General features: G+C 36.3%; 2 protein-coding genes and 1 pseudogene across 3 annotated transcripts; 1 reads left to right on the top strand and 2 right to left on the bottom strand.

Moving 5' to 3' along the window:
* Positions 1-2,570: 2,570 nt before the first annotated feature.
* On the bottom strand, positions 2,571-4,062 carry LOC140818221 (uncharacterized). The gene is made up of 5 exons (XM_073178116.1): positions 3,908-4,062; positions 3,551-3,812; positions 3,286-3,444; positions 2,992-3,138; positions 2,571-2,872 (listed from the first exon to the last, which is right to left on the bottom strand). Exons 1-5 carry the CDS (start codon positions 3,940-3,942, stop codon positions 2,750-2,752), a joined length of 726 nt encoding a protein of 241 aa, XP_073034217.1. The 5' UTR covers positions 3,943-4,062; the 3' UTR covers positions 2,571-2,749.
* A 1,587-nt stretch (positions 4,063-5,649) lies between these two features.
* Positions 5,650-7,641, top strand: LOC140818691 (F-box protein At3g07870-like; annotated as a pseudogene).
* Positions 7,642-10,478: 2,837 nt separating this feature from the next.
* On the bottom strand, positions 10,479-26,878 carry LOC140818667 (protein STICHEL-like). Of its 2 annotated transcripts, none has more exons than XM_073178714.1 (6): positions 24,086-26,877; positions 12,719-12,938; positions 12,060-12,617; positions 11,244-11,949; positions 10,885-10,966; positions 10,479-10,766 (listed from the first exon to the last, which is right to left on the bottom strand). In XM_073178714.1, the coding sequence occupies exons 1-6, from the start codon at positions 26,168-26,170 to the stop codon at positions 10,683-10,685; spliced, it is 3,735 nt and encodes a 1,244-aa protein (XP_073034815.1). In that variant the 5' UTR covers positions 26,171-26,877; the 3' UTR covers positions 10,479-10,682. The 2 variants fall into 2 exon arrangements, 1 of the variants encoding a protein (XP_073034815.1); XR_012115035.1 differs by having other exon boundaries at positions 10,749-10,766; positions 11,240-11,949; positions 24,086-26,878.
* Between the last annotated feature and the right edge of the window lie 812 nt (positions 26,879-27,690).

Genomic DNA, 27,690 nt, shown 5'->3' with positions numbered 1-27,690 from the left:
CTTTTGACTAATCATCCATGTAGTCAAAATTCGAAACTGATTAGTCTTTACTAATTTGTTTTTTAAAAAATTGCTTTCTATTATTATTTGAAGTGTTGATGTGAAGGCATTTGAATATGCTGCTGATATGTAGTGTTCTAAAGGGCATTGAATCATCATCTACCACCATGATTTTTAGAAAAGTGTATCTCTTTGCATTGTTAAACATCGTCAATTTAATATATAATTTTTTTAAACATTTTAAAAAAAATATTTGGACATACTTTTCAATCAATTTGTATAAAATAAACAGAATAAATATGTCATTGATTTTGAGTTTGAATCCGATATAAATGAATTATTGGAGAATTATGAAGAAAAATAAGAATAATTAGATATTTATATATATATATATATATATATATATATATATATATATATATATTTATATATATATATATATAAATATAAACTGCCTACATGGCCGCCTAAGCTCGTAGGTGATAGGCAGTAGGTGGTTATCTGTCTATCACGTATCATTTTTTAGAAAATTGTTGATATATTATCTGAAAATTGTTATCATGACATCAGGTAATGTCGATGTTGATAATAATATATAGTAATAAAAATATAGTAATGATATGTCCAAATATTAATAAAGTAAATAGATTTGGCCGGATGATAATTTGATTTAGGTTGTGTTTGGTAGGAGTGATGAGATAAGTAAATGATTAGTTATTAGAGTGATTAAAAAATGAGAGATACGGATTAATAGTGTGGTCGGATAAATAACATGGTGTTTGGTATGATTTTTAAACGATGAATTATTTCTGTTTACTTTAATGTAATGACGTAAATGCCCCCATTGCTGTTTAAATATGTATTCTTTTAATAATTGTACATATACTCCAAATGTACAGTAAAGATAAATTAAAGAGAAAAAAAAATATTTATTAAAAACAAATTGGAGTGTAGTGAGTTGGTGAAAAAGTCGGGTACATTATTTGAAGCACGAGGTTTTCCTCCTCAACCCAAATCTTAACCCTAACGTCCTATTGCAAACGGGGAAATCTGATTCCGATTTATGATCTCTTCATCGCAACTTCGCGAATTTGGGTGGACGGAGCACGACTGAAAAGGTGAATTTTCTGAAGAGTAACTGTTGAAAATTTTTCTTGCTACCTCTATTTAAATTTTCTTCCACCAATTACCGGTGTCATACGATTTTATGTTTTCGTTGGTGGTGTAACGTAGTCGTTGCTGTGAATCGTACTGTTTGTGTTCGAGCAACGTTCATTTGAAGGTTGGGAACAACGAGCGACCGCCATTGACGAGAGATGAGAAGAGTTTCGTGTTTTTCGTTGGTGAGATAAGGGGTAAATGTGGTAGGGAAATAATAAATATGTGTTCCTGTTCATTTCCGGATTGTGTGTACCACCAAAAAAAAGGGACTACTGTCTCATCTTTTCAAGCTACTACAGTGTCGCTATCACAGGCTTCCAGTTATCATGTGTGCGCTAAAAAAAGAGTCAAACAAAGAATAATATATTAATCCATGCTTAATCCTCCGGTAATCAATCAAACCAAACGTAGCCTTAAGGTCATACCAGTCTTTTGTGAAATTTTCTATCAAATGGCCTTTGAAAATAAAAGCTAAATATATATTTTATAATATAAAATATTACTATTATAAAGAAGTATTAATATTAATTTCATTGTATTATAAAATATTTTTTTCTTTATTTTGAAAAGTTACATTTTTTTTTTCTTCTTATTTTCATGATTTTTACCATCCAAATTAATCGTTATTTTTATTTTCTACAATTTGCAATAAAATATTTATCGATATAATTTAATCGTTCTAATATTACATACACTGTTAATAAATATTTTTCAAGCTAAAAAGTAATGCACATAAATATAAGATATGACTTCAATAACATTGCTCCCACAGTCCCACTACTTAATTTAAACAACTAAAAAAAATTGTACTTATTCCTCCCAAATTGACATTTATGTTCTACTTTTTAATGAACAAAATTTTTCCCATTTTAAAAATATTTATCTTTTTAGATCTAGCAAAATTATGATTTGTTAAAAAAAAAAAACCCCACATTCTTTTTTTTAGTTTGATTAAAGATGAGCTAAAAATTATTATGTTTTTAGGAATGGAGTGTGAGACGGTCTCACGAATCTTTATCTGTGAGACGGGTTAATCCTATCGATATTCACAATAAAAAATAATACTCTTAGCATAAAAAGTAATATTTTTTCATGGATGACCCCAATAAGAGATCTGTCTCACAAAATACGACTTGTGAGATCGTCTCACATAAGTTTTTACCAAAGACGTGGGTCATAGTTAATCTTAGAAATCATTACACCCACATCTTGTAAATCGTTGGAATCCACTACACTCGATTGAGAAGATAAAATCTTAATGTTCAAAATTCAAAAGCACAAAATATCCAAAAATGTAATAATGTCGAATCTCACAAATGAAATTACGGTTCATCTCGTATCAAAATTTCAAGTTTTGAACAAGACCTCAGATTTATGATTCAATCACTCTCGTCTCAGAAAAAAAAAAATTTAATAATGGCATGATGATTATAAAAACCAATATAGATGGGAACAATTATGACACACAATTATACATAGTAATTGAATCTTTACATCTTACTTAGAGTTGGGATTTTTAATTTAAAAAAAGAAAAAAGAAAAACTTGTATTAATTTCCGTACAGGATTTCATAGTCCAAACGTAACTTTCAAGGATCCCCCCGGCCAGTGGGGCAAGCCAGTAGTTGTTTTTTAAGGTTTTCAATAATCATAACTAGTTTTGTATTGAAACGATTCACAAAGCACTTGGGCAACCATCCTGCAGGATCCAACTTTACCACCCAAACAAAACAAAAAATTTATATTATAAAATTGAATTAATTTTATTTTATATATATATAAAATACAAGGGTAGAAAAAATATGAAGTAATCAATGGATTATCAGTATACCTGAACAAGATAAGTGACCATACAAGAATCATGTTCAAGCTTCTCAAGAACCCATCCAGACTGCAGCAGAAGCCCTCTTATTGAATTGTTTTGTTTTGGATGTAATCCAGCTGCTATTTCTTTTGGCAGAGAAGCCACTGCTACAACCTGTATTCATTTTCCATATTATCTGGATTTTTCTTTTTTTTATTCATGCTTAATATATAATAAGAAAAATGAAAATTCTAAATGGCCTTCACATTTTTCTGCAAAAGTAGTACAAATTGTATACATTTGAGATTTTTATTTACTCACCAAAGTTCCATCATCCATTGTCTCGCGTCGCTCGTAAACGATGAATTCTCTGTTTCTGAAAGAAGTCTTGGATTTGTCTCCAAATCTTAGACGAATTATGCTGAGATTTTCTTCAAGATCTTTGATGTACTTGGCTTCTACTAAATCAGGATCCCATTGCTGCAAATATTTGATTAAAAATCATGTATATATACATTCAAGAAACTCTGGTTATTAATCTCTGACATCCATTTTTTGGGAAATACAAAGGAATGATTCGGATCACCTTAGCTGCATCAATAGCATTAGCCACTGTCATAAACTGCTGCGGAGAGACAGATTTGAGCACCCAACGGCTGCGAAACGTGTGGAGCGAACCCGAACGACGTCTCGATATCTCCACGTCGTTCTCCATCCCCACAGCTTCCCATCCATCGTGTCCAGCTGTGCTCCCGACCCGGTTCGATTCCGAAGCCGAAAGCAATTCTTGAATGCAGCTCTCACTCGCATAGTAAACATATCTTCTCAAAGAATCCTCACTTATAGACCTACATATAAAGATATATAAGCAACCATAAGCTGTCGATATACATACAATTTACCTAGAAATAGTTATAGTAGGGCTATATTGCATCGAGTTTACCAAGATCTGCTACAGCCTGCCGGGCTGGCTCTCATGTTCTTGCACGTTCAATGGGGCTTCTGTTCTTTTAATGAAGTTTTGAGAGTGATATATACCCAAGAAACCTTACATATATATGTAATAGGACTATAGAATTAATATATGACTAAAAACTGATATTTTCAAATATTAAGGTACAAGCAGGAAATATCAAAATTTGTATTTTTTTAAAACATACAAATTTATAGGATGGGATGATGATGAAAGATGAAGAATTGTGTGTAAAAACAATAGGAAGTGGGGCGAAGAGATTGGTGCACATGGAATGCCAGAAGCTACCCCATGATTAAAATCTGAGACTTCTGATTTTATCTTCCAGCGATCTCTCTCTTTCATAAAGGCCAGTGGCACTCCATGTGCATTCGTCTTCCCCACTCCACTTAGTCTTTTTTCTAAGACGACAAAAACTCGTGTGAGACAGTTTCATAAGTCGTATTTTGTCAGACATGTCTCTTATTTTGGGTAATCCATGAAAAAATATAACTTTTTATGTTAAGAGTATTGTTTTTTTATTGTGAATATCGATAGAGTTGACTCATCTCACAGATAAATATTCGTAAAACCATCTCACTAAAGATCTATCTTCTAAGTTAAAAAACTTCTTTCATATAGGCCAGTGGCAAACATTTATATAATATATTGTTTTTTTAATATAATAAACGATTATCTTTTTATTTTATAAGTAAAACATTTTTCCATTTCCCCCCCTTAAAATGGCCCTATCTCTTTCTTCTTAATTTTCAGTTTCTCTTTATTTGAATTTTTATATCAACTAAAAGTTCTTTTATGAATAAGCCTTTAATTTCCTCCTCTTGAATTTTGATTCCTCGAAAGGATTAAAATGTATCTATCTCACATAATAATTATATTTCGACAAACTGTTTGAAAGTGAAATGTCCTTTGAAAGATTTTTCCATTAATTAGGTATCGGAGTTACGTTGGATTTAAATTTATCTAATTGAGTGATAATGACATCATTATGATAATAAATAGTGAAGTACAAAAATTATGATGATTTATATTTATGTGCACATGAAATACATTATACATATTGAAAGAACTTCAAACTCATTCATTAGAGAACATGCATGCATTTATGGGACAAATGCCCACTTGAAATATGGATTCCAACTGGGATTTCAAATGATATTCTTCTTTTATGTTTGTCAAAATCACTTAATTAACTAAATTTAAATTATATTTAAATTCAACTGTATTTTGTTCATCCAAACAAAGCAAAGACAAATCCAAGAACAATCTTATATTCAAACAATTTAGTCTTCGTCAAGTCTCAGAGGAGGTGTCTGATTTGGTGGAGTATGTGAACGCTTGATAAATGATCATGAATTTATTACACATACAAACACTTTATCGGACATGACTGTCACACATAATTTGTTCATTGTGGTTTACTTGATTAGCGTGATTTGTCTGTTACTATGTTAACATGTTGGTTTATCTTGTACACATCGAAATGTAGCGGTTGCGGATTCTAACCGCTAATCTTCACGTTCATGCGAAATAATATGAAGAGAGTAAAATTGATAATTAATATATTTGGAATGAAATAATATGTTTGGAATTTAATATACTTACAAGGTTAATTTAATTAGTTAACTTAAAAAAAGAAGAAGCTAAAATACGTTTGAAAATTATATGCAGTTGATGTAAGTAGCACACTGTGCAGGGTGGGCTCTCTCTGGCTCTGTAAGTTTACGGTACGCCGCTCTTGATCTTTAATTTTTCGTATGTGATGCTTTCTGTGTCAATTACACGGGCGGATTCGCAGGATTCGAGCTTGAAGTTGCTATTTTTCGATTTATTTGATTACATTTGTGGTGGACGCATTCATTAAGATCAGTTTTGATAATGTTTTTCTTCGATTCTGAGTGGAATTAAAGTTCTATGATAGGATCAGAATTGACCATGAAGCTGGATTTCAGATGGGGTTTTGATTATTAACACATCTTGGGATACTCTTTGAATTTTGATGCACGAATTTTGATGCTTTTTGGAAATTTATAGGGTTGTGGTGTTCTTGGATTGTTGAGAAATAGTGGGACTTTGCTCTGGATTTCAGTTACGCAGGAAAGAGAGTTCTTTTCAAATTAAACAACCTTCTCTTTTGTGTTTTGCATAATTTTTTCTTGGAAGATCACCTTTGCACAGCCATAGAAAATATTCATGGTATTTTTCATAGTTGGGGAACAAGGCCTAATTAGCACCGTATATATCTTATGTAAAACTATCCAATTTCATCGTGAAATAAATTTAATATTCTTTGCTCCTTTGACTGCAGAACAGGATATGTAAGGCTGCTGATAAAACTACTCTTCCGGACTTCTGGCATTAGTTCGTCCAATGGAGTTATACAGAAGCAAGAGACGTGGTAACTATTTGGTGACTAGTGAAGGAGGAAACAACTCTACTGAAGAGCAACGATGTTATGGTACTGCAGCGTTGATAACTAGATTAAGTGAACCCTTAGTACTTGAGTTACCGGACCATATATTATGTGATATTTTTTCAAGGCTTCCGCTGAAGAGTATATTTTGCTGTAGTTTTCTTTGCAAGATGTTTTTACGACTAGTCAGGGATCCTATTTTTATCGAATTACATCGCACAAGATCATCTATCTTAACAACCAATCTAATTTTTCAACAAAGTGTGGGTCAGTTGGGCACTCGCCACCTTTTTATCTTTAATCATGAGGAACCACCTTTACTATTTTGCTCATGTGATGATGAAAATAAATATTATTGCTGTCAATCATGGGCTATATGCTTGGAATATTTCGGTGTTTACTTTTCATACCAGAAACCATGTTCTTATTGGATCATGTAATGGACTGCTATGTCTGTATTTTGATTCATCACCAAAGCCTTTCTATGCTATCTGCAACCCTATTCGCTGCGAACAGATAGAGCTTCCTTGCCTGGCTATCTCGGCTCCATTTTCTACTTGCACAAACCATTCTGGATTTGGATATTGTCCGAAGACCAAACAGTACAAGGTTATCAGTCTCATGTTTCTTACATCCATTGAGCCCATGACCTCTGAAGAATCGCAAAGTTTGGTAGCTGATGTGTACACACTTGGATCGGATACATGGAGAAGGATTGAAAATGCCCCTTGGCCCAAACACAAGTCATTTGAGCCTCTTCTGAATGACGCACTTCATTGGATAACCAACAGTCACAAACCTTGTGAGCTTATAAGCTCATTTGACTTGGCAGAAGAAACGTTCAAGTTTGTCCCACCTCCAGCTCACTTCAGTCTACAGTATATGGACAGAATCTCCAGCATCAATATGGGTGTCCTAAAAAATTGCCTCTGCATCTGCTACATTTACAAGGATACTGTCTTTGAGGCCTGGTTAATGAGAGAATATGGAGTTAAAGAATCATGGACCAGAAAATTCAGCATTGACATGAAGTTTTATGATCAGATGTCGTTTGAGGATCTTCAACTGCAACGACCAATCAAATTCCTGAACAATGGGGATCTATGGTTTATATCTAGGACAAATTCTCTTGTTTCTTTCAGCCCTACTAAAAGAACGTTCAAGAAACTAAGGCCGATGGGACCTTCGACATCCGAGGTTATTGTGCACGATTTGAGCTTCATATCTCCAAAGAATGTTGTGGTAGCAAATGCGCATAACTGAAGAATTTAAACTTGCTGGCTAAACCAAATTTTATTTTTGTGATATAGCTGTTTCTTCCATACCTACTTATGATTTGGCTGAGAACAAGCACAATATATGTATTTGGCACTATTGTGAATGGATTTCATGATAATGCAAAAGTTTTTTTTGCATGATTATTGCTTATATCTGTTCTGGCATTATATGAAACCAAATTAATTATAGAATAACATATTTGAAATACTTGATTACAAACAAGTGATGTAGCTTAATCTAAATTGCCAAGTCTAGCAAATAATGCTGGTATTTACAAAAATGCCCAAGTTCAGATATTTTTGTTGTATTAAATGTTGCTTCCTTTTATTTTGTTTAGAATCAACCACTTTAATTAAACTTGAACTAAATCCAAATACACAGATTTACTAATAAGCAGAGGACATAAATCTTTATACAAGATGTTTTCACCCTTAACTAAGCCATTCGAAGCCAAGATATGAGTTACCCCATTAGCTGTGCGTCGGTATTGTTGAACTTGGAAGCTCGAAAGTGTTGAACCGAGTTGATGGACAAAAGATACGATAGCTTCGTCTTCAACAAAATGTAGTGAACCAGCTATGGATATAGCGAAATTATTCGCGTCAGTCTCGATGATGACCTTGTACCATTGACGTTGTTGAGATGCCAACACCGAGCCTTTCCTAACTGCCAAAAGCTCCGCTAAATGGGCTGAGAAAATACCTTCCAAAAACTTGGTCTGAGCTAGTAGCACAAGTCCATGATCATCCATTGCAACCACACCTATACCCACCCTCGGAGAACCTTGCGCAACAGCCGCATCAACATTAATCTTTATTGTACCTGTTGGTGGTGCAAGCCATGAAATAGGTGGAGCAGGATTCGGAGGTTGGTGAATACACTAGCTGACACGACAGAAATTGTGCCCACAAAAAACTCGCTCAAGAAACGACCTCCTTAGTTTGTAGCTTCTTAGCCAAGTGAACAAATTGGTTTCTGGCGACCTAAATGCTCCAGGAGACCATGCAAAACTGCCCGATTCATCATCGTTCCCAAATAAGATCACCCATTGCCAAAGATCCATGAAACATCGGCCTTAGGCCGTCTCCAATCCATATCCTCTATTTTTCGTCCTCTATCTTCTAAAAAAGAGATCTATGATATCTATTTTCAAAAACATTCTCCAACCCATATACTTTAAATATTACCAAATACTATATTTATTTAATTTATCCAAATATTTTCTTTTTTAAATTTATTTCATTTTCGAATACACATACACACACATATAATTAATTATAAATAGTAAATTATAATTAATTTATTCAAAAATTAAAACGTTTGATCAACAAGGTCGAGCCAAAAGCAAAAAGTGTCTATCATTTCCTCTTCAAACCCTCGGTCGATCGATGAACAGTGATACTTTCTTAAATTCTTTTTCAAAAAGACTATATTGTAATTTTTAAAATATCTATTTTGTAATTATTTTTTATTCTTTTTCAATCCTCTTTATGAACAGTATAGACAGTCATTGTTGCATACTCTAAAATAAAATAAACAAATAAAACATGATCGGAGAAGATTTCATACTCTATAACAGAGGATTCCTCCTTTATGGTGGACGGTTGGAGATGCCCTTAAAACGAGATAATATCGGCCATAAATCTGAAACTTCCCACACCTCCTGCCCACCAAAGCAAAGCCAAAGAGCATGAAAGATATGCTTTGGGAAAACATTGCAACACGGGAAGATGATGTCAATTTTAATACCCGTCACATATAGATGAAAACGAGTTGGTAAGATTGCTTGAATGGCTTTCAAAAAAAAAACGTTGATCTTACTTTGGATACTTAAATGCCAAAGTTTTCGAAAGTGCCGAGTGCTTCCTCTCGAGCGACCATCGCTAGAGCCCACCCCATCTCCGATCGCCAAAAAATACCAGGATCTAAATGAGTAAACTCCCAAATCAACTTATCAGTTCCGGACAATGCAAAGATGGGGAACCTCAATATTGTAATTTTAAATAAACAATGTTCATGTCTTGTTTAAATAACTTTTCTATCGTGATATTTCTTTTTAGCATCGTTTAATAAAAATATTTCAGAACATGTTAACTAATGGATTACGATAAATTGGAACAACAATAATGTTCTTTTTTAAAAAATTAATAAAATTATTTTATTAAAAATTAAGGTTATTTTGAAAAATTAGAATAATAATGATGTAAATATTGTAAAACATATTTATTTAATATTAAATTTTTTTAAGATGATTGAGTAGACAATATGACCCATAAATAAGGTTGCTTTGATGCTATCTCACTTCATGTATGTGTGGCTAAATTTGAGCTCTTAATTCTATAATGAAGTAGTGCCCCTACATGTAAGATGGAATGAACCCATAAATAATGAGTTTTAATGTTAAAAAGAAATGTGAGTGAAAAAAATATATTGTTATAATAAGTATGTGACACTGGACCTCATGATTTTTTTTGAGTTGATGAGTATTATAATCACCCACAATTGCGGCTGCTCTTAATAATCTGCCCAAAAGAGACTAGGATTTTGAATTAATCTCCACCCCTGTTTAGCAATAATTTATTTTAAAAAAATGTCATTATCAACTTAGAAAAATAATATTTTTGAGTTAATAAAAAAACTCATAATACCAAACATGTCACCTCCACTTTTTAAAATTCAAATATTCATTTATTATCTCAATAAATTATATATGAAAATATTTAATATAAATGTATTATTATAATCCGAATAATATTACACATTACAACAAAATAATCACAATTCCATGATCCCAGATATTCAACATACTAGTATACAGTGAGACGCTATAAACTTGTGGTGATTGATATGCTGATACAAAACTATAGCACATCATAAAGAATAGTTCTCTACTCCGGTTGCGTTCAGTTCTTATTTATACCATAAAACAAGGAAAATTTACACAAATACAGAAGCCGAATGGTTATTTTGGCAAAGATAATAAACACAAAGAATGGGACAAAAAAGGAGAGGAAAGAAGGTTGGAAACACAAGTATTTCAATACTCTTTTCATGTTATCTATTGTATCCTTTGTCTGTCCTCCATCTTGCACATACTCCAAACCATGAAAATCGCCGCATTCTGCGTGTGCGTGTAGCCTTGGAATCAGACATATTAAGTATTGAAGGATAACTGGATCAGCACAAAAAACTAAAAAAGAAAATAAAAGGTTAAGCTAAGCAGATGCAAGGGTGAACAAGGAATGAAGCAGCATACTTTTCCCCGTCGGAGAGGTTGGCTGTTGTTCCAACATAACAAACCACTGAAACCTGCATTTTGTGATCCAGAGCTGTATGCACTGTATAAGACACCGAAAAGTTTACTGCAAATCCTTTTCCATGACAAGTTTTCAATCATAACGTATTCTTTTAAGGCCTTAAAATGAAAATAAAAGGTCATAACAAAATATCAAGCCGAAAAAAAAGAAGAAAGGAAATCTTGGAGAATATTTCCCTTTCTCGAAAGTTAACAGCATTTGGAGATAAAGTCCTAGAACTAATTTAACTAAAACATCACTTTTGGAGCACTGAAAAACTAAAAATAGTAATCAATACATACACAAACTAATAACTTACATATTTTCTTTGCCAATATCGCTCCCAAAGCTTGTGTTAAGCAACATGCTTGGGGCAATGGGATGTCCAGTGATCATCTTTATAGTCCGGTCCTTCTCAGATGCCATTTCATCATCCATTTTCGAAGCCATGATTTCATAGCTAAAATCATCTTGCCAGCGCTGGGATGACAGATTTTCTGAATTCATCACCTTCGAATGATTTTGATGAAATAAACAATCCTGAGTTAGATTATGACCCCTTTCAGCTTTCGAATGAGCCACTGACCCCAAAATATCTCTCTCCATAGCCTGTGAGAGTGTAGTTTCTAATCTTTGGTCACGTATGATTGATTCAATTCTCTGCATTTGAACAAGCGGCTTGACCTCTCTAGAAGTGCTTGATCTATCATTTTCTTTGGCAGATTCAAACTGCCTCGTTTGATTAACTTTGCAATCATTATTGATCAACTCTTCTAACTTCAATGTCTCCAAATTAAGACCACAATTACTTTCTGTTCTCTTCAGGCTTGCTAATTTGTTTTTTGGTGTATTAAATATGTATTTCTTGATCTGCTTCTGACCCAAAGAATCCGGTAAAAGGATAATTTCAACCTCCACATTGTGTTGTAAAACGATTTTGAACAAGTTAACGATACTGCTTAGAAAATCTTCTGCTCTGGTTTTAATAGCACTATCTTGGAACGCAACATAAGCAACAAATCCACCTGCAAACAGAAACTATGTAGATCAGGAAAACAGAAGAAAAACACTTCAAAAGCTAATTTCTCTCTGACAAATTACGGTCTTAACGTTTTCTTTATGTAAAAAATCTCACCTTTAACTTCAGATATGCATACAAGCTTTCCATGAGAAGAAAGCAGTTGTCTCAGAGTCCCGGGATGACATTTTTCAATACACAGGAACCAAATATCCGCCAACACCTTTGAGTTCATGTATCTCAAAGCTGTTTTCCGATTTCCACAATCATAGCGAGAGAGAAGGAATGCCTCATCATTCACAGACTGGTCGGCATTAGAATCGCCACTGGCATCATCAACCAATGAGATTGGATAATCTTTTCTCGCTATATTCTGGTCAGCTGATATTGAAAACGATATTTCAGAACCTGATTTTTCAGGTGCAAGCTGTTCATCAGTTCTCAGCTTTTGGGCAGAAGATCCTTCGAACATTTTTATGCGGTCCTCCTCCGTTGTTTTGAAGCTCTGTCTTCTACTACTGCTGGAGTTGGCTTGACCGAGTGAAGGACCAGAACTTAATTGCAACAGGGTTGCTGTGAACCACGTTGCCCGTTCGGTTGATACCCTCAGATGCTTCTCCGACTCAGAGAGAACTGTCAACACATGCTTGAGTGCGTTTAATTCTCTTTCAGACACTGAAAATTCATCATGGCATCACTTGTAAAGTTAAAAGTATGTGATAAAATAGGAAGCATCGAGATAACCATAAAGAAAGAATAAACCGAGTCTCACTTACAAATTCGTCCAGCAAAGAAATAATCATTGTTCTTAGAATCAACATTCAAGAAAGTTCCAGCAATAATATCCACAATAAGAGTTGCCATCCGAGACGTTAAAACTACAGGATCATGACCTGAATTCATCAATTCTCTGGCTCTTTTCACTGTTTCGGTAGCATTTGATTTCATGGCTAATTCCAAAAGATTCAGCAATCTCTCATCAGGAACAACCCCAATCTACAAAAAGAAAGCAATTTGCATGATTTTGTTTGATTCAATCAATGAATCCACCTGATAAGAAATCATCTGCACCCATTGGTATTTGCTTGCCTTCTTGAGTTCTCCAACTCGGACAATAATTGAACGGATTCCTTTCACAATGCAGTTACCATGGTATATTATTAACATATAGGCTGAGGCAAAAGCAATACCTTGTGGCAATGATGTAATTCCTAATAGTTAAGCACCACATTTCAATCGATATGCCGATGGAGAAAATATAACTTCCTAAAAATCTGCTCTTAAGAGTGTCTCAAGCTACAACTCATGGGAATGAAATGCGTGGCCTTGAATCTGATACCAGTTATTGAATGGAGTGTTTACTGCTCTACAAAAGTGATTGAAAGGAATTTTATTCCTTGATATACTTTTCATGTTTATCTTTAATATTTTGCCTTTCTAGACGTGTGAATAATATTTGATATGATATTATAATATTTTTATGATATGATATGGCAATATCTTTAAGATATTATCCTTATGTTTAAAGAGTTTGTTTCCTAATGAAATTGCTTTTTGTCTAGGTTAAATAGGACTACAAGAAGAAAACGACCAGAGAGACGACAAGTAGAGAGACGAAGGAGTTCGAGGAGTTTGGAGATCGAAGCTATCTCGTACTATTGTTTAAGTGTTGCCGAGAAGTGCTTACATCCGAGGACGACAACACCTAATCATTGTGTTGATTAGTGTGTTGAATCTTTGAAGACTTTTTACTTCTCGGTTGATGCATCCCTTGTATATTGGTTATACGGTTTGTTAGAGGTTTATGATGCAATTTGTTACTCGCCTTAATAAGGGAGTTGTTTTATTCTTTCACTAGTATTGGTTTTTGTAAACTTACAAGTTTTCTAGTGAATTATTTTGCCTTGAGGCACCGCACAAGTATTTTATACTTGTGCATAATTCATATCTCGGTTGTCACTTTATTATAATTCACGTTGTGTGTTAATTTGTCAAAACGTAACTTCCGCTGCATGTTGTCGTGAGTGTTACAACACCTACGCACAACACCTATATTCTATAACACACAACACTGACCCTCAACTCACACATACACTGTGGAAACAGAACTTTCAATTGGTATCAGAGCTTCCACTTGACGCTACTAAGTGAGATCCTGTTTTGTTTTGTTTTCAGAGTGAAAAGGGATCATGGAAGGATCAACAAATACTGTTTTTAGGCCTCCCGTGTTGGATGGATCAAACTATGCATTGTGGAAAGTAAAAATGAGGGTTTTTATTAAATCCATTGATGAAAGAGCTTGGCAACGTGTACTTGATGGTTGGAGTCCACCAAAACTCGAGGATGCTGATGGAGACACACGGCTCAAACCTGAAAGTACATGGACTGTCGATGAAGTGCAATCTTCAAACTACAATTCCAAAGCTCTCAATGCTATATTTTCATCTGTTGACACAAGGATGTTTAATTTAATCACCACTTGTGTATGCGCCAAAGATGCTTGGGAGATACTCCAGAAGCACTGTGAAGGATCCGCAAGTGTGCGTAAAACTAGGCTGAGGATGGTGGCATCAAAATTTGAAAGCCTGAGAATGGAGGACAAGGAGTCTATTCTTGAGTATGACTGCCGGTTGAGACAACTTTCAAACGAATCACATGGTCTAGGAGATCCCATACCAAATGAAAGACTGGTGAACAAGGTCCTAAGATCTCTTCCTGAGAGATTCAATGTCAAAGTCTGTGCTATTGAAGAATCTAAGGACACTTCAACGATCAACCTGGATGAATTAATGAGTTCTCTCAGAACTTTTGAGATGAATCTTGATTTACAAAGGAAGGATAAAGGGAAGTCAATAGCCTTTGAAGCCTCAACCGAATCTTATGATGAAATCCTTCAAATAACTAAAGAGGTGGATAAGTCTGATTTAGGTGAAGAATCGATCTCTCTGTTTACTAAGAAATTTGGAGATTACTTGAAGACTATGAGAGAAAAGAAGATAATTGGACAAAAATCTGAGTTGCCAAATAACTCCACTTCTGCAAAAGCTCAAAAGTTTACTCCTATGAAAGGACAATTTCGACCGAAAACCGAGTTGCAAATCCAATCAAATGTCAAAAATCTGGATTCAGTGCAATGTAGAGAGTGTTCCGGATATGGACATTATGCCAATGAATGTGCCAATCGACTTCGAAGAAACAAAGGCATGACTGTCACTCTAAGTGATGAAGAGTCTGATGATGACCAAGAATCAAATGAATCTGAAAAACATATATCGTTGTCTGCTGTGATCAAGGAGAAACGCTTAATGCAAATCAACCCATTGGGTGTTGCCACCGGTGTTGCAATACCTGGTCGCAACATCTCTTCAAATTCCTTATGTCTCAATTCTACAACCCTTAATGAATCAAGTCAGTCTGAAAATCAAGAAATAGATGATGATGAGATCACTCTGGAAATTGTGCAGACAATGTATGAAGAATTGTACGAAGACTGGATCAAACGAAATAAAGTGAATGCAATTCTATCCAAAGAGAACACTGAGTTGAAGTCTCAAGTATCACGACTTGAAGTAATCTTGAGCAAGAAAGATCTGGAGCTATGCAAAGTCAAGGAGGAGCTTGAAAAATCATCTCAAATTTTTGCCAAGCTTAATTCAAGTACATCTAAACTTGATTCACTGCTAATGAATGGAAAGAATGACAAAGCTGGACTTGGTTATTCGGATAGCTTGTTTGAAATTGGAGAATCATCCAATCCTGAAAGAAAGCCAACTGTCTTTGTCAAGGAAAAAGCTGAAACTTCGAATGTTCCACACACTGGTAAAGGTGCTCCATCGAAGAGGCAATTGTCTACCAAGAAGTCCAAGTCTAGGAAACGTCACTTCATCTGTCACTACTGTTTTAGACCTGGTCACATCAAACCCTACTGATTTAAACTTAGAGATGACTACAAAAGATGGGAATCTAAACAGGTGGTGCCACAGGTGTTGTACAACACTCGGCGCAACACTGCCAACAGGAAGCCATCGGTAAAAAAGGTTTGGGTACCCAAGGCCAATATTAAATGTTATGTTATCTATACTTCATTAAAAACTAACATTGCAGGTATATGGTACTTTGACAGTGGCTGCTCACGCCACATGACAGGCTCTATGGACCATTTGATTGACTATGTTGAATTACAGAATGGTCATGTGACATATGGAGGAGGTGCAAAAGGAAAAATTGCTGGCAAAGGAACCTTGAATGTTGATGGATTGCCTAGTCTACACAATGTGCTTTATGTTGAAGGGCTTAACTCAAACTTAATAAGCATAAGTCAACTTTGTGATGATGGTTTATATGTTAAGTTTGATAAAGACAATTGTGAAGTTTTTGATAATACTAATACTTGTATTTTGTCAGGTACAAGGTCTGCTAACAATTGCTATCAACTTGGAGAAGACCTGGTGTGCAATCATTCAAAGGTGAGTGAACTGAACTTGTGGCATCAAAAATTGGGTCATGCAAATTTCAAGACACTAAAGAATCTTGGTAAATACGATGCTGTGAGAGGTATGCCTAATTTATCCTCTGGAATTCCTTATGTTTGTGGTGCATGTCAAAAGGGTAAGCAGACACGTGTTCCTCATCAAGTGTTGCAACACTTTGGGACAACATGGTGTTTTGAACTGTTGCACATGGATCTTATGGGTCCAATGGAAGTGGAAAGCCTTGGAGGTAAGAAGTATTCATGTGTTTGTGTGGATGATTTCTCTCGCTTTACATGGGTAAGATTTCTTAGAGAAAAATCCGATACATTTGAAGTTTTTAAGAAATTACATGCTAAGATCACTAATCTACATAACCTGAGGGTTGGTAAGATAAGGACCGATCATGGTAAAGAATTTGAAAACTCACACTTTGTATCATTTTGTGAAAAGAGAGGGATAACTCATGAATTTTCGGCCCCTAAGACTCCTCAACAAAATGGAATAGCCGAAAGGAAGAACAGGACACTGCAAGAAATGGCTAGGGTCATGCTAAGTTCAAAGAATATTTCAAAAAGATTTTGGGCTGAGGCCTTAAACACAGCATGTCATATTTCAAATCGTGTGTACTTAAGGAATGGTTCTACTATGACATCCTATGAAATCATCATGGGAAAGAGGCCGAACCTGAAGTATTTTCATGTTTTTGGGTGTGTATGTTATGTTTTGAATGATCGAGACCATCTTGCAAAGTTTGATTCTAAAAGTGACAAATGTTTATTCCTTGGCTATTCATCCAACAGTCGTGCATATCGCATGTACAATCTTAGAACAAGGACGACTATGGAATCTATTAATGTTGTTTTTGATGATCTTGCAGATCTGACGGGAAAAACAATAGAGGATGATGTTGATGGGCTGCTGAATGTAAGTGAGCCACTGCCTAACACAGATGTTGCACCCGGTGTTGTAACACCGAAGCCAACACCTGCACTGGCAGAAGCAAATGATGAACCAGAAGAAAATGGGGAAGATGATGTTGATGTAACAAATGGGTCTGACATTCCCAGCAAGATTCAGAAAAATCATCCTTCGTCCCAAATCATTGGAGAGACATTTGAAGGAATGCAAACTAGAAGAAAGGAGAAGGTGGACTATCGGAAAATGATGGGACTAGTATGCATGACTTCCGTATACTCTCAGGTAAGCCATTCTTGTTTTGTTTCTCTAATTGAACCCAAAAATGTTAATGAAGCCTTAATAGATGAATTTTGGGTCAATGCTATGCATGAGGAACTTGAACAATTTGTTAGAAATGATGTGTGGGATTTGGTTCCTAGACCCGATAATGTGAATGTTATTGGAACCAAATGGATCTTTAAAAACAAAACTGATGAATCCGGAATTGTTGTGAGAAACAAAGCTAGGCTAGTTGCTCAAGGGTATACTCAAATTGAAGGGATTGATTTTGATGAAACATTTGCCCCTGTTGCTCGAATTGAATCAGTCCGACTTTTACTTGTTACTGCTTGTCACATGGATATAAAATTATATCAAATGGATGTGAAAAGTGCATTTTTGAATGGCATTTTGGAAGAAGAAGCGTATATAAGCCAACCTAAAGGATTTGAAGATCCACACCACCCGAACCATGTCTACAAGTTGAAAAAGGCACTGTATGGACTGAAACAAGCTCCACGGGCATGGTATGGTAAGCTTACGGAATATCTGCTTGACTTGGGCTTCAAACGAGGTGAGGTTGATAAAACCCTTTTTATTAAAAAGTCAAAGCATGATATATTTGTGTGTCAAATTTATGTGGATGACATAATCTTTGGTGCTTCTTCTCAAAAGCATGTTTATGATTTTGTTAAATGCATGTCTACCACATTTGAAATGAGTATGGTAGGAGAATTGAGTTTCTTTCTTGGTTTACAAATTAAACAAATGCATAATGGTATTTTTCTATGCCAATCTAAGTATGCCAAGAATGTGGTAAAGAAATTTTCTACTGAGAACACTAAACACATGAAAACTCCAATGGGGTCGACTGAAAAACTATCCAAGGACGATGTTGCTGCAAGTGTTGACAACACCCAGTATCGCAGCATCATAGGCAGTCTCCTTTACTTGAGTGCAAGTCGTCCCGACATCATGTTTAGTGTATGTTTGTGTGCCAGGTACCAAGCTGATCCTAAAGTCACTCATTTAAAAGCTGTTAAAAGAATTTTGCGATATATTTCTGGAACAGTTGACTTAGGCTTGTGGTACACCAAAGAAACAAACACCAATTTAGTGGGTTTTAGTGATGCTGATTGGGCAGGAAACCTAGATGATAGGAAGAGTACCACTGGTGGATGTTTTTATCTTGGTAACAATTTGGTGTCATGGTATAGTAGAAAGCAAAATTGTGTATCCTTGTCCACTGCTGAATCTGAGTATGTCGCAGCTGCTAGTTGCTGTTCACAACTTTTGTGGATGAATCAAATGGTTAAAGATTATGGATTCAACAGTGACACCTTAATTGTATACTGTGACAACTCAAGTGCAATTGATATTTCAAAAAACCCAGTACAACACTCTCGAACGAAACACATAGACATTAGACATCATTTTATTCGAGATTTAGTTGGGAAGGGTATAATTCGAATGGAATTTATTAGAACTGAGAACCAATTGGCTGATATCTTTACAAAACCATTGGACTTTGAGAGATTTTCCAATCTTAGGAAGTCTCTCAGCTTGTGTGCACAATGATCACTCACGGATGTTGTCCTCGGTGTTACAACACCCGCGGACAACACTTAGCATGCATGTACATTTTATTTTTAGGATGCTAGACATATTGCATACATCCTGTTTTGTGTGTAGCCTGTACAAGTGTAGGATACTGAATGGCGTGCTCTCAGGTGTGAATCGAACTTTCTATCAAAATTCTCTGAAGTATGAAGTGTGCTCAAACTAAGTCGTAAAAATGTGAAGATGTTCATGTACTACATGATCTTATCCACTAATGACTTCGAAATATTCTTGAGCAATAAGGTGAAAAATAGAAAAGAGGATGAAATAGATCAAAATTTTTGTTTAGAAGAAAATGGAAAAAGCTACCTAGAGGAGTCCAATGAAGACCGTTCTTCTAGTGTGGGAGCTACTACTTCTAAGTCAGAATACAGATGGAAAAAGCTACCTAAAGGAGTCCTTTGAAGACCGTTCTTCTAGAGTGGGAGCTACCATGCCTGAATTAAACATGTTTAAGAAAGTTTGAGTCCAACCTGTGAGTGTTGCCCAGAGGTGTTGCCAACACCTAAGTACAGACTGATCACAGTTTTACCACATGCGTGTTTATTTCATTTCTGATCATATCATAGGCATAAACTTAGGTCATTCATACTGCTGTTTTGTGAATTCATCATATCCAGTGGGGTGCCAGTTTTTAATTCATGAAATTCGAAAAATAACCTAACTAACTTAATCTTGAATATTCTTGATTTCTAACTGATTGTGGGGTTAATTTGATGTGGCGTTTTGTTCTGATTGGTTTCTTGAAATAATAATTACACCGGTTCAGAAAAAGTTACCGTTGGGTGAGCGAAAAAAAAAAAAAACTGATTCGGAAAGGGCTGTAGTCGCGGCTTAACAAAATATTACCGTTGGAGGGTAATGCTTAAATTCTTGCGGGGGTATAGAGACTAGCTTTACTGTTTACTCTTTCCCTCACATTCTCAATATTTCGCATACCCTTGCTGTTCATTTGTTTTTCGCGCAAATCATTTGTGAAAATTTCTGTGCAGTTCGAAATCTTTCTACCACTTTGTTTCGTGATTTTACTGATGGCTGGTTTTGATCCTCAAGATATAAGGAGTGAAATGGCTGCAAGTATGGGTGGTGAGTCACCGGACACAACACCCTCCACCGAAGTTAATGTCGAGGGAAAGGAAATTGTGGCTCTATCAGACGAACCAATGCCACTGGAAACTATCGTCCCTGGGGAACCTGGGAATGAGATTGATGTTGAGAATCCACCAGATTTCGAAGCCCTGAACAGAGCATTTCCCCCTGCCCCCATGCGCAGAAAGTCAAAGAGACAAGCAGGGTTCGACCCTGATTTTGTTCCAACCAAGAAACCACGGGCATCTACAACTTCTAATCTTCTGGACACCGATTTCTCATCGGGGGACGACTCCGATGATGCTGATTTTGAGTTGGTGGCTCGTCCCAGACCAACTGCTGCAACAAAGGTATCAAGTTCCACCTCTGATACTGGAAAACAAACCCCCACTCAAAATCCCCAAAGTCCTGCTGGTGAAGGAACCTCAGAGAAGGCTGAAGAAGATGAACAATCTTTGGCGGAATTTCTTGCTCACCTTAAGGAAGAAAAGGCTGCCCAGAAACGAATTTCCAAGGAGGATGAGCCTGACTCAGAAATGCTGAAGGAATTTGAACAAAATCTACCTGGAGCTCCTGAAGATTCCTCTTCAACATCTGTATCGGATTTTGAATCTGAAGAACAGAATGATGAGGGTTCTGAAGATATTAGTTCTGAGGAGAATGAATCTTTCGAAGAAGAAGCTGCCCCTGATGCTGCCGGTGTTGAGGACGATGTTGACAACACCGAGGACCACACTGACTCTGCTAACTACGACTTGAGTAAGTCATTCTCTCCCAAATTTTATTCTGAAGATGCCATGACTTATGGCCGCTGTTTGTTCAGAGAGAGATGATAGAAGAGAAAAATATTGATGTTAGTGCTTATGGGAGATACAACCTGATTGAGTTTCTCAAGAACCGAAGGTTGCTGTCAACTGTCACTACAGCTGTGCCCTACTGCCGTCGTGTAGTGCTGGAATTTTATTGCGATCTCTTGAAGAGTGTTGGAGATGAGGACTCTGTGAAGTTTGGAAGGGTGTTTGTACGTGATCGTATTTACAATTTCTCTCCGTCAATGATCAATGCCTTCTATGACACTCCTGATGTTGAGGAAGCTGACGAGGATCTTGACATCCATGCTGTAACCATAGTTGTGAAAAGCGCTCGCCTCGCTCGCTTAAGCGCGAAGCGAGGCGAGGCGACCTGTCTGCGCTTCGGATTGTCCAGAAGCGCAGCAGGTGGACCAAGCGCACGCTTGAGTGCGCTTGGCCTGAGAAATTTTAAGCGATGCTATTGCGCTTCAGCCCAGTTATGTTTTTTAAATTTTTTTCAAGTCAAAATTTAGCCCAAGTCTAGCTCCAAAGGTAAGCCCAGCCCATTTATATGAAAATCCCTATCCTTCCTTACGTTGTCTGCCTCTGCTGAAGTCCCCTGTTGCATTTGTGCGTGAGTCTTCTCTGCCTCTACCTTGCCGCCGCCGCCTCCGCCGCCCCTTCTCATTTGCTACAGTTGGTAAACCACTAAAGGTCTAAACCCTAATTTTAGGAATTTTAGTTTAAAATTACAAAATTGTGTTATTTATTTTTAATAATATAATAGGTGGTTTGTTTTTATATTTCAGTAATTTAAACATTTTCAAAGACTTTTTATTTTATTTTGATTTTTTTGATAATATTTTGTTTATTGCGCTTTTTCCCGTAAAGCGTGCGCTTCGCTTTGCGCATTGCGCTTGAAGCCCCAAGACACTTGGGCGCTTTTTTGCGCCTCGCGCTTTTGACAACTATGGCTGTAACATCCGTGCTGACTGGAGGTGTGATCACCGTGTTTCCTGACTATCCTAAGAAGCTGAGTGCTGCTAATCTCACTTCTTTCTACTCTGTTCTCCATAAGACTTCCATCTGGAATTGGACGCCGTCGACAAATTCCACCGCTGTGACCAGAACACAAGCTCTGGTCCTCTTTGATATCGGCACTGGAAGGTCCTTTAATTTTGGGAAGCTGGTCTTCACAACAGCATTGCAATATGCTGAGGGGGACTTCAAGAAGACTAAACTGCCATATCCCTCACTAATCTATGGCATTCTGGAGTCTCAAGGATTCATTCCGGATATAGATGAAGATTACTGCCCTGTTAGAGACTCCCTGAAGATCTCTCCTGCATACTTTAAGGGCCACCGAAAGATTGATCTGCCCTGGCAAAGTTCGAGTGTTGCTTCGGATGTTGGCCACACTGAAGACACAACATCTGAGCCCCAGCCTGACACTGCTGATACATCTGAGCCTCTAACTGCGAGTCTACCTCCTACACCGCCTCCTGGTTATGTTACATTATCTGTCTCCTATATTCGCGCTCAAATTGACTATGGTCGACAACAGATTGCTCATGCCAAGCAGACCATTGATTATTACGAAAATCAAGTGGCAGATTATGAGCTTCTACTTGCTGCCAGCTACCATTCTGGACAAAAAGGGGGAGTAGATGATACAGCTGGAACCAGTGGAGCCCAAATGGATGAAGATGCTGATGGCAGTCATGATGAATAATGATATTTTATTTTGCGTTATTTTCTCTCTTGATGTTTCTAGTACTTCAGTTGTTCTTTTATTCTCTCTGATATGTGTCACTCCTGATTAATGAAATATTACGGTGTTATGATCTACATTGTTGCAATATCTAACATACAACACTGGCCAATTGTATCTGTCATCAGGTGAAGGCTTAAATTCAGGGGGAGTCACTGAGTTATCCATTCAGGGGGAGTTCAGCCAAATACCATTTGAGGGTTGTTTTGTCCAGAAAGACAAAAAGGGGGAGATTGAAAGGAATTTTATTCCTTGATATACTTTCCATGTTTATCTTTAATATTTTGCCTTTCTAGACGTGTGAATAATATTTGATATGATATTATAATATTTTTATGATATGATATAGCAATATCTTTAAGATATTATCCTTATGTTTAAAGAGTTTGTTTCCTAATGAAATTGCTTTTTGTCTAGGTTAAATAGGACTACAAGAAGAAAACGGCCAGAGAGACGACAAGTAGAGAGACGAAGGAGTTCGAGGAGTTTGGAGATCGAAGCTATCTCGTACTATTGTTTAAGTGTTGCCGAGAAGTGCTTACATCCGAGGACGACAACACCTAATCATTGTGTTGATTAGTGTGTTGAATCTTTGAAGACTTTTTACTTCTCGGTTGATGCATCCCTTGTATATTGGTTATACGGTTTGTTAGAGATTTAGGATGCAATTTGTTACTCGCCTTAATAAGGGAGTTGTTTTATTCTTTCACTAGTATTGGTTTTTGTAAACTTACAAGTTTTCTAGTGAATTATTTTGCCCTGAGGCACCGCACAAGTATTTTATACTTGTGCATAATTCATATCTCGGTTGTCACTTTATTATAATTCACGTTATGTGTTAATTTGTCAAAACGTAACTTCCGTTGCATGTTGTCGTGAGTGTTACAACACCTACGCACAACACCTATATTCTGTAACACACAACACTGACCCTCAACTCACACATACACTGTGGAAACAGAACTTTCAGTGATTACTAATGATAAGGATCCAACTCAAATCTTTTAAATCTTATCTCTACTTTAGAGTCTTGATTAGATTATATGCCAGAAAGTAGAATTATTACTTGCCACAACTTATGTATATGCACGATACATAATTTTATTTTTTCATTCAGGGATCAAGCATAAAAGAACTAAAGAACTGTAAAGCATCACAGTGATCAGAGGAAAAACACTATAATTATCGATTAGATTTTAAGAACAAATGGGAAATAAAACTCACAAGTTTATTCACCATGGACGTGGTGATTATTTTCCCAAACAGGGTCAACTGGTCTAACATAGTTTCTGCATCTCGCGGCGAACCATCTGCATTTGAAGCAATCAACTGTAACGCATCTGATTCAACGTACAAATTATCATCATGAGCAATTTTCCTGAGTCGAGCAATTATGTCGCATGTGCTAACTTTGTTAAAAGTAATTCTTTGACACCGGGACAACATAGTACGATGCACATTATCAATATCAGTTGTTATGAGTATGAAAACTACACGCTGCAGGAGTTTCTCGAGGAGTCTAAGAAGTGACATCCACGTCTTTGAATGCAACAAGTGACACTCTTCTACAACAAAAACCTTGTACTTGAGAAGAGTAGATCGAGGTTCCCTCAAAAGGTTTCTCAAAAGATTTTCAATTGTTTCAATTCCCTTCTTATCGGAACCATCGACTTCGATAAAGTCACTGACCTTGCCAGATATCAAATCGACACATTCTCTACAAACCCCACAAGGCTTTGAATCTTTAGTGGCAACGCAATTCAGAGCAGCAGCAAAAATTCTTGCAGCTGAAGTTTTTCCAGTTCCATGTGGACCTTGAAAAAGATAAACGGAGGCGATCCTTCCTCTTGAAATTGCACTCATGAGGGACTGAACAACTAGGTTCTGCCCAATCAAGTCCTCAAAAAGCATCGGCCTATATTTGTGACTAAGATTTATGACAGTTTGAGAAGATTCTTTCCTTGGAATTCCCGAATCAGGTGCCACAAGCTCGAACCTGTCTCGACTCCTACAACTTGAAGACCACTTTTTTCCATCCAACCTACTCAAAGCCTCCAAATCAAGCTCCCCAAAATTTGACGAGGACTCGTGATCACTGTGCTCATTTTCAATAGATGATCCTCCTCTATCGTCGCAACTATTGGTAAGAAAGGATGGGACATTTTTAGCTGCTGTCCGAGAAGCCAGTCTCCTCTTGTTGGAAGCCATAGATGCCCTGCAAAGTCTTCTTTGGTTACTCCTTTGACTTCCACACAAAATACTGCTTCCTTTTCTCCTCAAAGTTTCAGAAAGGGATAGAGAATAGCTACTCCCATATCCTACTCTAGACTTCCGTGTTAACTTTTTCGACCAATAACAAGGAATTCCACACCTCTGTTGGACGGAAAAATCCATTCTATCATCTGCCTCATCTTCTGCATCATCTCCCATGGTTGGATTGTGGGGCATGATTGCACTTGAATCCTTAAAGCCGTAATCATTATGTGAACTCGTAGACAATGCTGGAGTACTATGTGAAGCGGAATCTTCCTCTTTCCTGTCAAATTGTTTCATGGAAGAACGAGCAAGAAAGGAATAACTTTCATCCTCTGTATCATCAGAATGATAAACCAAACTGACCAAACCATCCCTCTTTGCGCCCGCATCAGTCAAATTTTCTACCATGTTCTCGACACAACATCTACTCAATAGTATCTGTTTCTGCAATTTATCATTAGAACGAAGCAAACTGTTGCTAGAATGATTACTTCTCTTCGACTTCTTAATTGTATGTCGAATGGAAGGAACAGGACTGGTATCTTTATCCTTGAAAATCGACGAATCATAACCATCACTCAAATAAGCAAAACTCTTGGAATTATTTCCCACAAGTTTCCTTTCACGATTTGAGCATTCCAAGTCAACACTCTCCTCATTACTCCCTTCATCATTCTCAGGATCACCATCCTTTTCACTCTCGGATACCGAACTCCAATTGGACAAAAACACCTGCCTTTCTTTCTCTTTCACATTCACATTGCTTCTATTAACAGAATTATCACAACTACCACAATTACTATTGCTTTCTACATGCAATGTGGTCTGCAAAAACTCTACAGAGGAATCAGGAATAGCTCTACCATCATCTTGGTCATTCTTGTAGTGGTGCACATAATGATGCTTGCTGAAGGACGTCGCAGAATTCATCCGTGAACGCCAAGACGAGGATGTCCCAGGGTCCCGCGACATTCGAGCTGCTTTTCGAATTTGAGCCAATTCTTTCTTCAAATTCAGGCAACCTGGATCAATCCCAGCACCTCCACCCACCATTCCTCCTATAAAGGCACTATTTTGACAATGACAACCACTTCACCACCACCACCACAGAGTAGTAACAAATAACAAGAAGCACTCTTATTTACGTAAACGCAAATTTCAACTGAGTGTCAAAAACCAAGAAAATGAATCGTTTTGCACAATGAAACATCAGGGGATTATGTAGATCTCACAGACTTTAATTCCTTTCTTTCTGATTTTTTTCCTCAACGACCATTTAATAAGGGGTGGTCTGAAATTAAGAATGTACAGCTAGTGAGGTAGAAGTAGCCCAGTAGGAGAAGGAAAACAACGGGTAGGGTCTGATTTTAATGTTGTAAAAGAAAGATATAAAATGGAAGAAGATGAATAACTGCTTCCCACAACATGAACTGCATGTACGTAGGGAATAAATAAATATATTTTCCACAAGATATAAATGAAAGAAGATGAATAACTGCGTCCCACAACATGAACTGCATCTACGTGGGGAATAATAAAATATATTTTCCACAAGAAATCCAAGGGAACGAGAAGCCATTTCCTCCTATTAGGATGTCAATGGCCCGGCTAAGAAAAAACAGATTTTGATGCTCCATTAGACTTTTTGTCTTCTCCAAGTTCCACACTTTCCTTGCAAGTTTGTTGTTTGTCTATTTTAAGAAGAAACACAGATGGCTCGATGAATCTCATCCACGCCAAGGCTGTTTTTGGCAACCCTTCCGTGCTCCGTCTTGCTTTCTTTATGTGTCATCGTTTTATAAAAATATTAATTAAGCTAGCGAGTGCTCTCTGATATGTGCCTACATATTAAATTTTGTTTGTTTAATGATTTTTTTAAAAAAAATATAAAGATTATATTCAAATTAATAATTTTTTAAAATGATTTTTTTAATAATAATTTCATGTTATCGATTATATAATCATTTAAAATACAAAATATAGATAAAAATAAAAGATATTTTCGTATAATATCTATACTACCTATACTACTCTTCTTATCCTACTAAAAAATTATCAAGTCCCTCAATATTTTACGAGTGGGTCTCATACAAGACCGTCTCACGGATCATAATCTGTGAGACGGGTCAAACATACCTATATTCACAATAAAAAGTAATACTCTTAACATAAAAAGTAATACTTTTTCATGGGTGACCCAAATAAGAGATCTGTATCACAAATACGACCCGTGAGACCGTCTCACACAAGTTTTTGCTATATTTTACATAGAAAACAATCTAAACAAAAGTTCTCTTTTAAATCGAACAACTCTTCTAAATTGAAAATAATTTCGTATTAATTGTTTAATATTATTTGATCAAATTCAAAATAATAATACATGTAATATGTGTGCTTTTACTATATTATTTGTAGACTAGATACAACTTTACAAAATAAGTTTTAAGATATTTTATTAGAAAAATATATTTTTGTGATTTGTGTAGAGATGTATTTCATAAAAGTTAATTATTTTAAGACCTTCAGTCTTAATAATATATAGAGTGGGTCTCATGTGAGACCGTCTCACGGAT

This window comes from Primulina eburnea, chromosome 17 (assembly GCF_022965805.1).
Source record: "Primulina eburnea isolate SZY01 chromosome 17, ASM2296580v1, whole genome shotgun sequence".
Lineage (NCBI taxonomy): Eukaryota > Viridiplantae > Streptophyta > Magnoliopsida > Lamiales > Gesneriaceae > Primulina > Primulina eburnea.
Note: the sequence above shows the minus strand (reverse complement) of the source record. Positions and strands in the feature narration are given on the sequence as shown.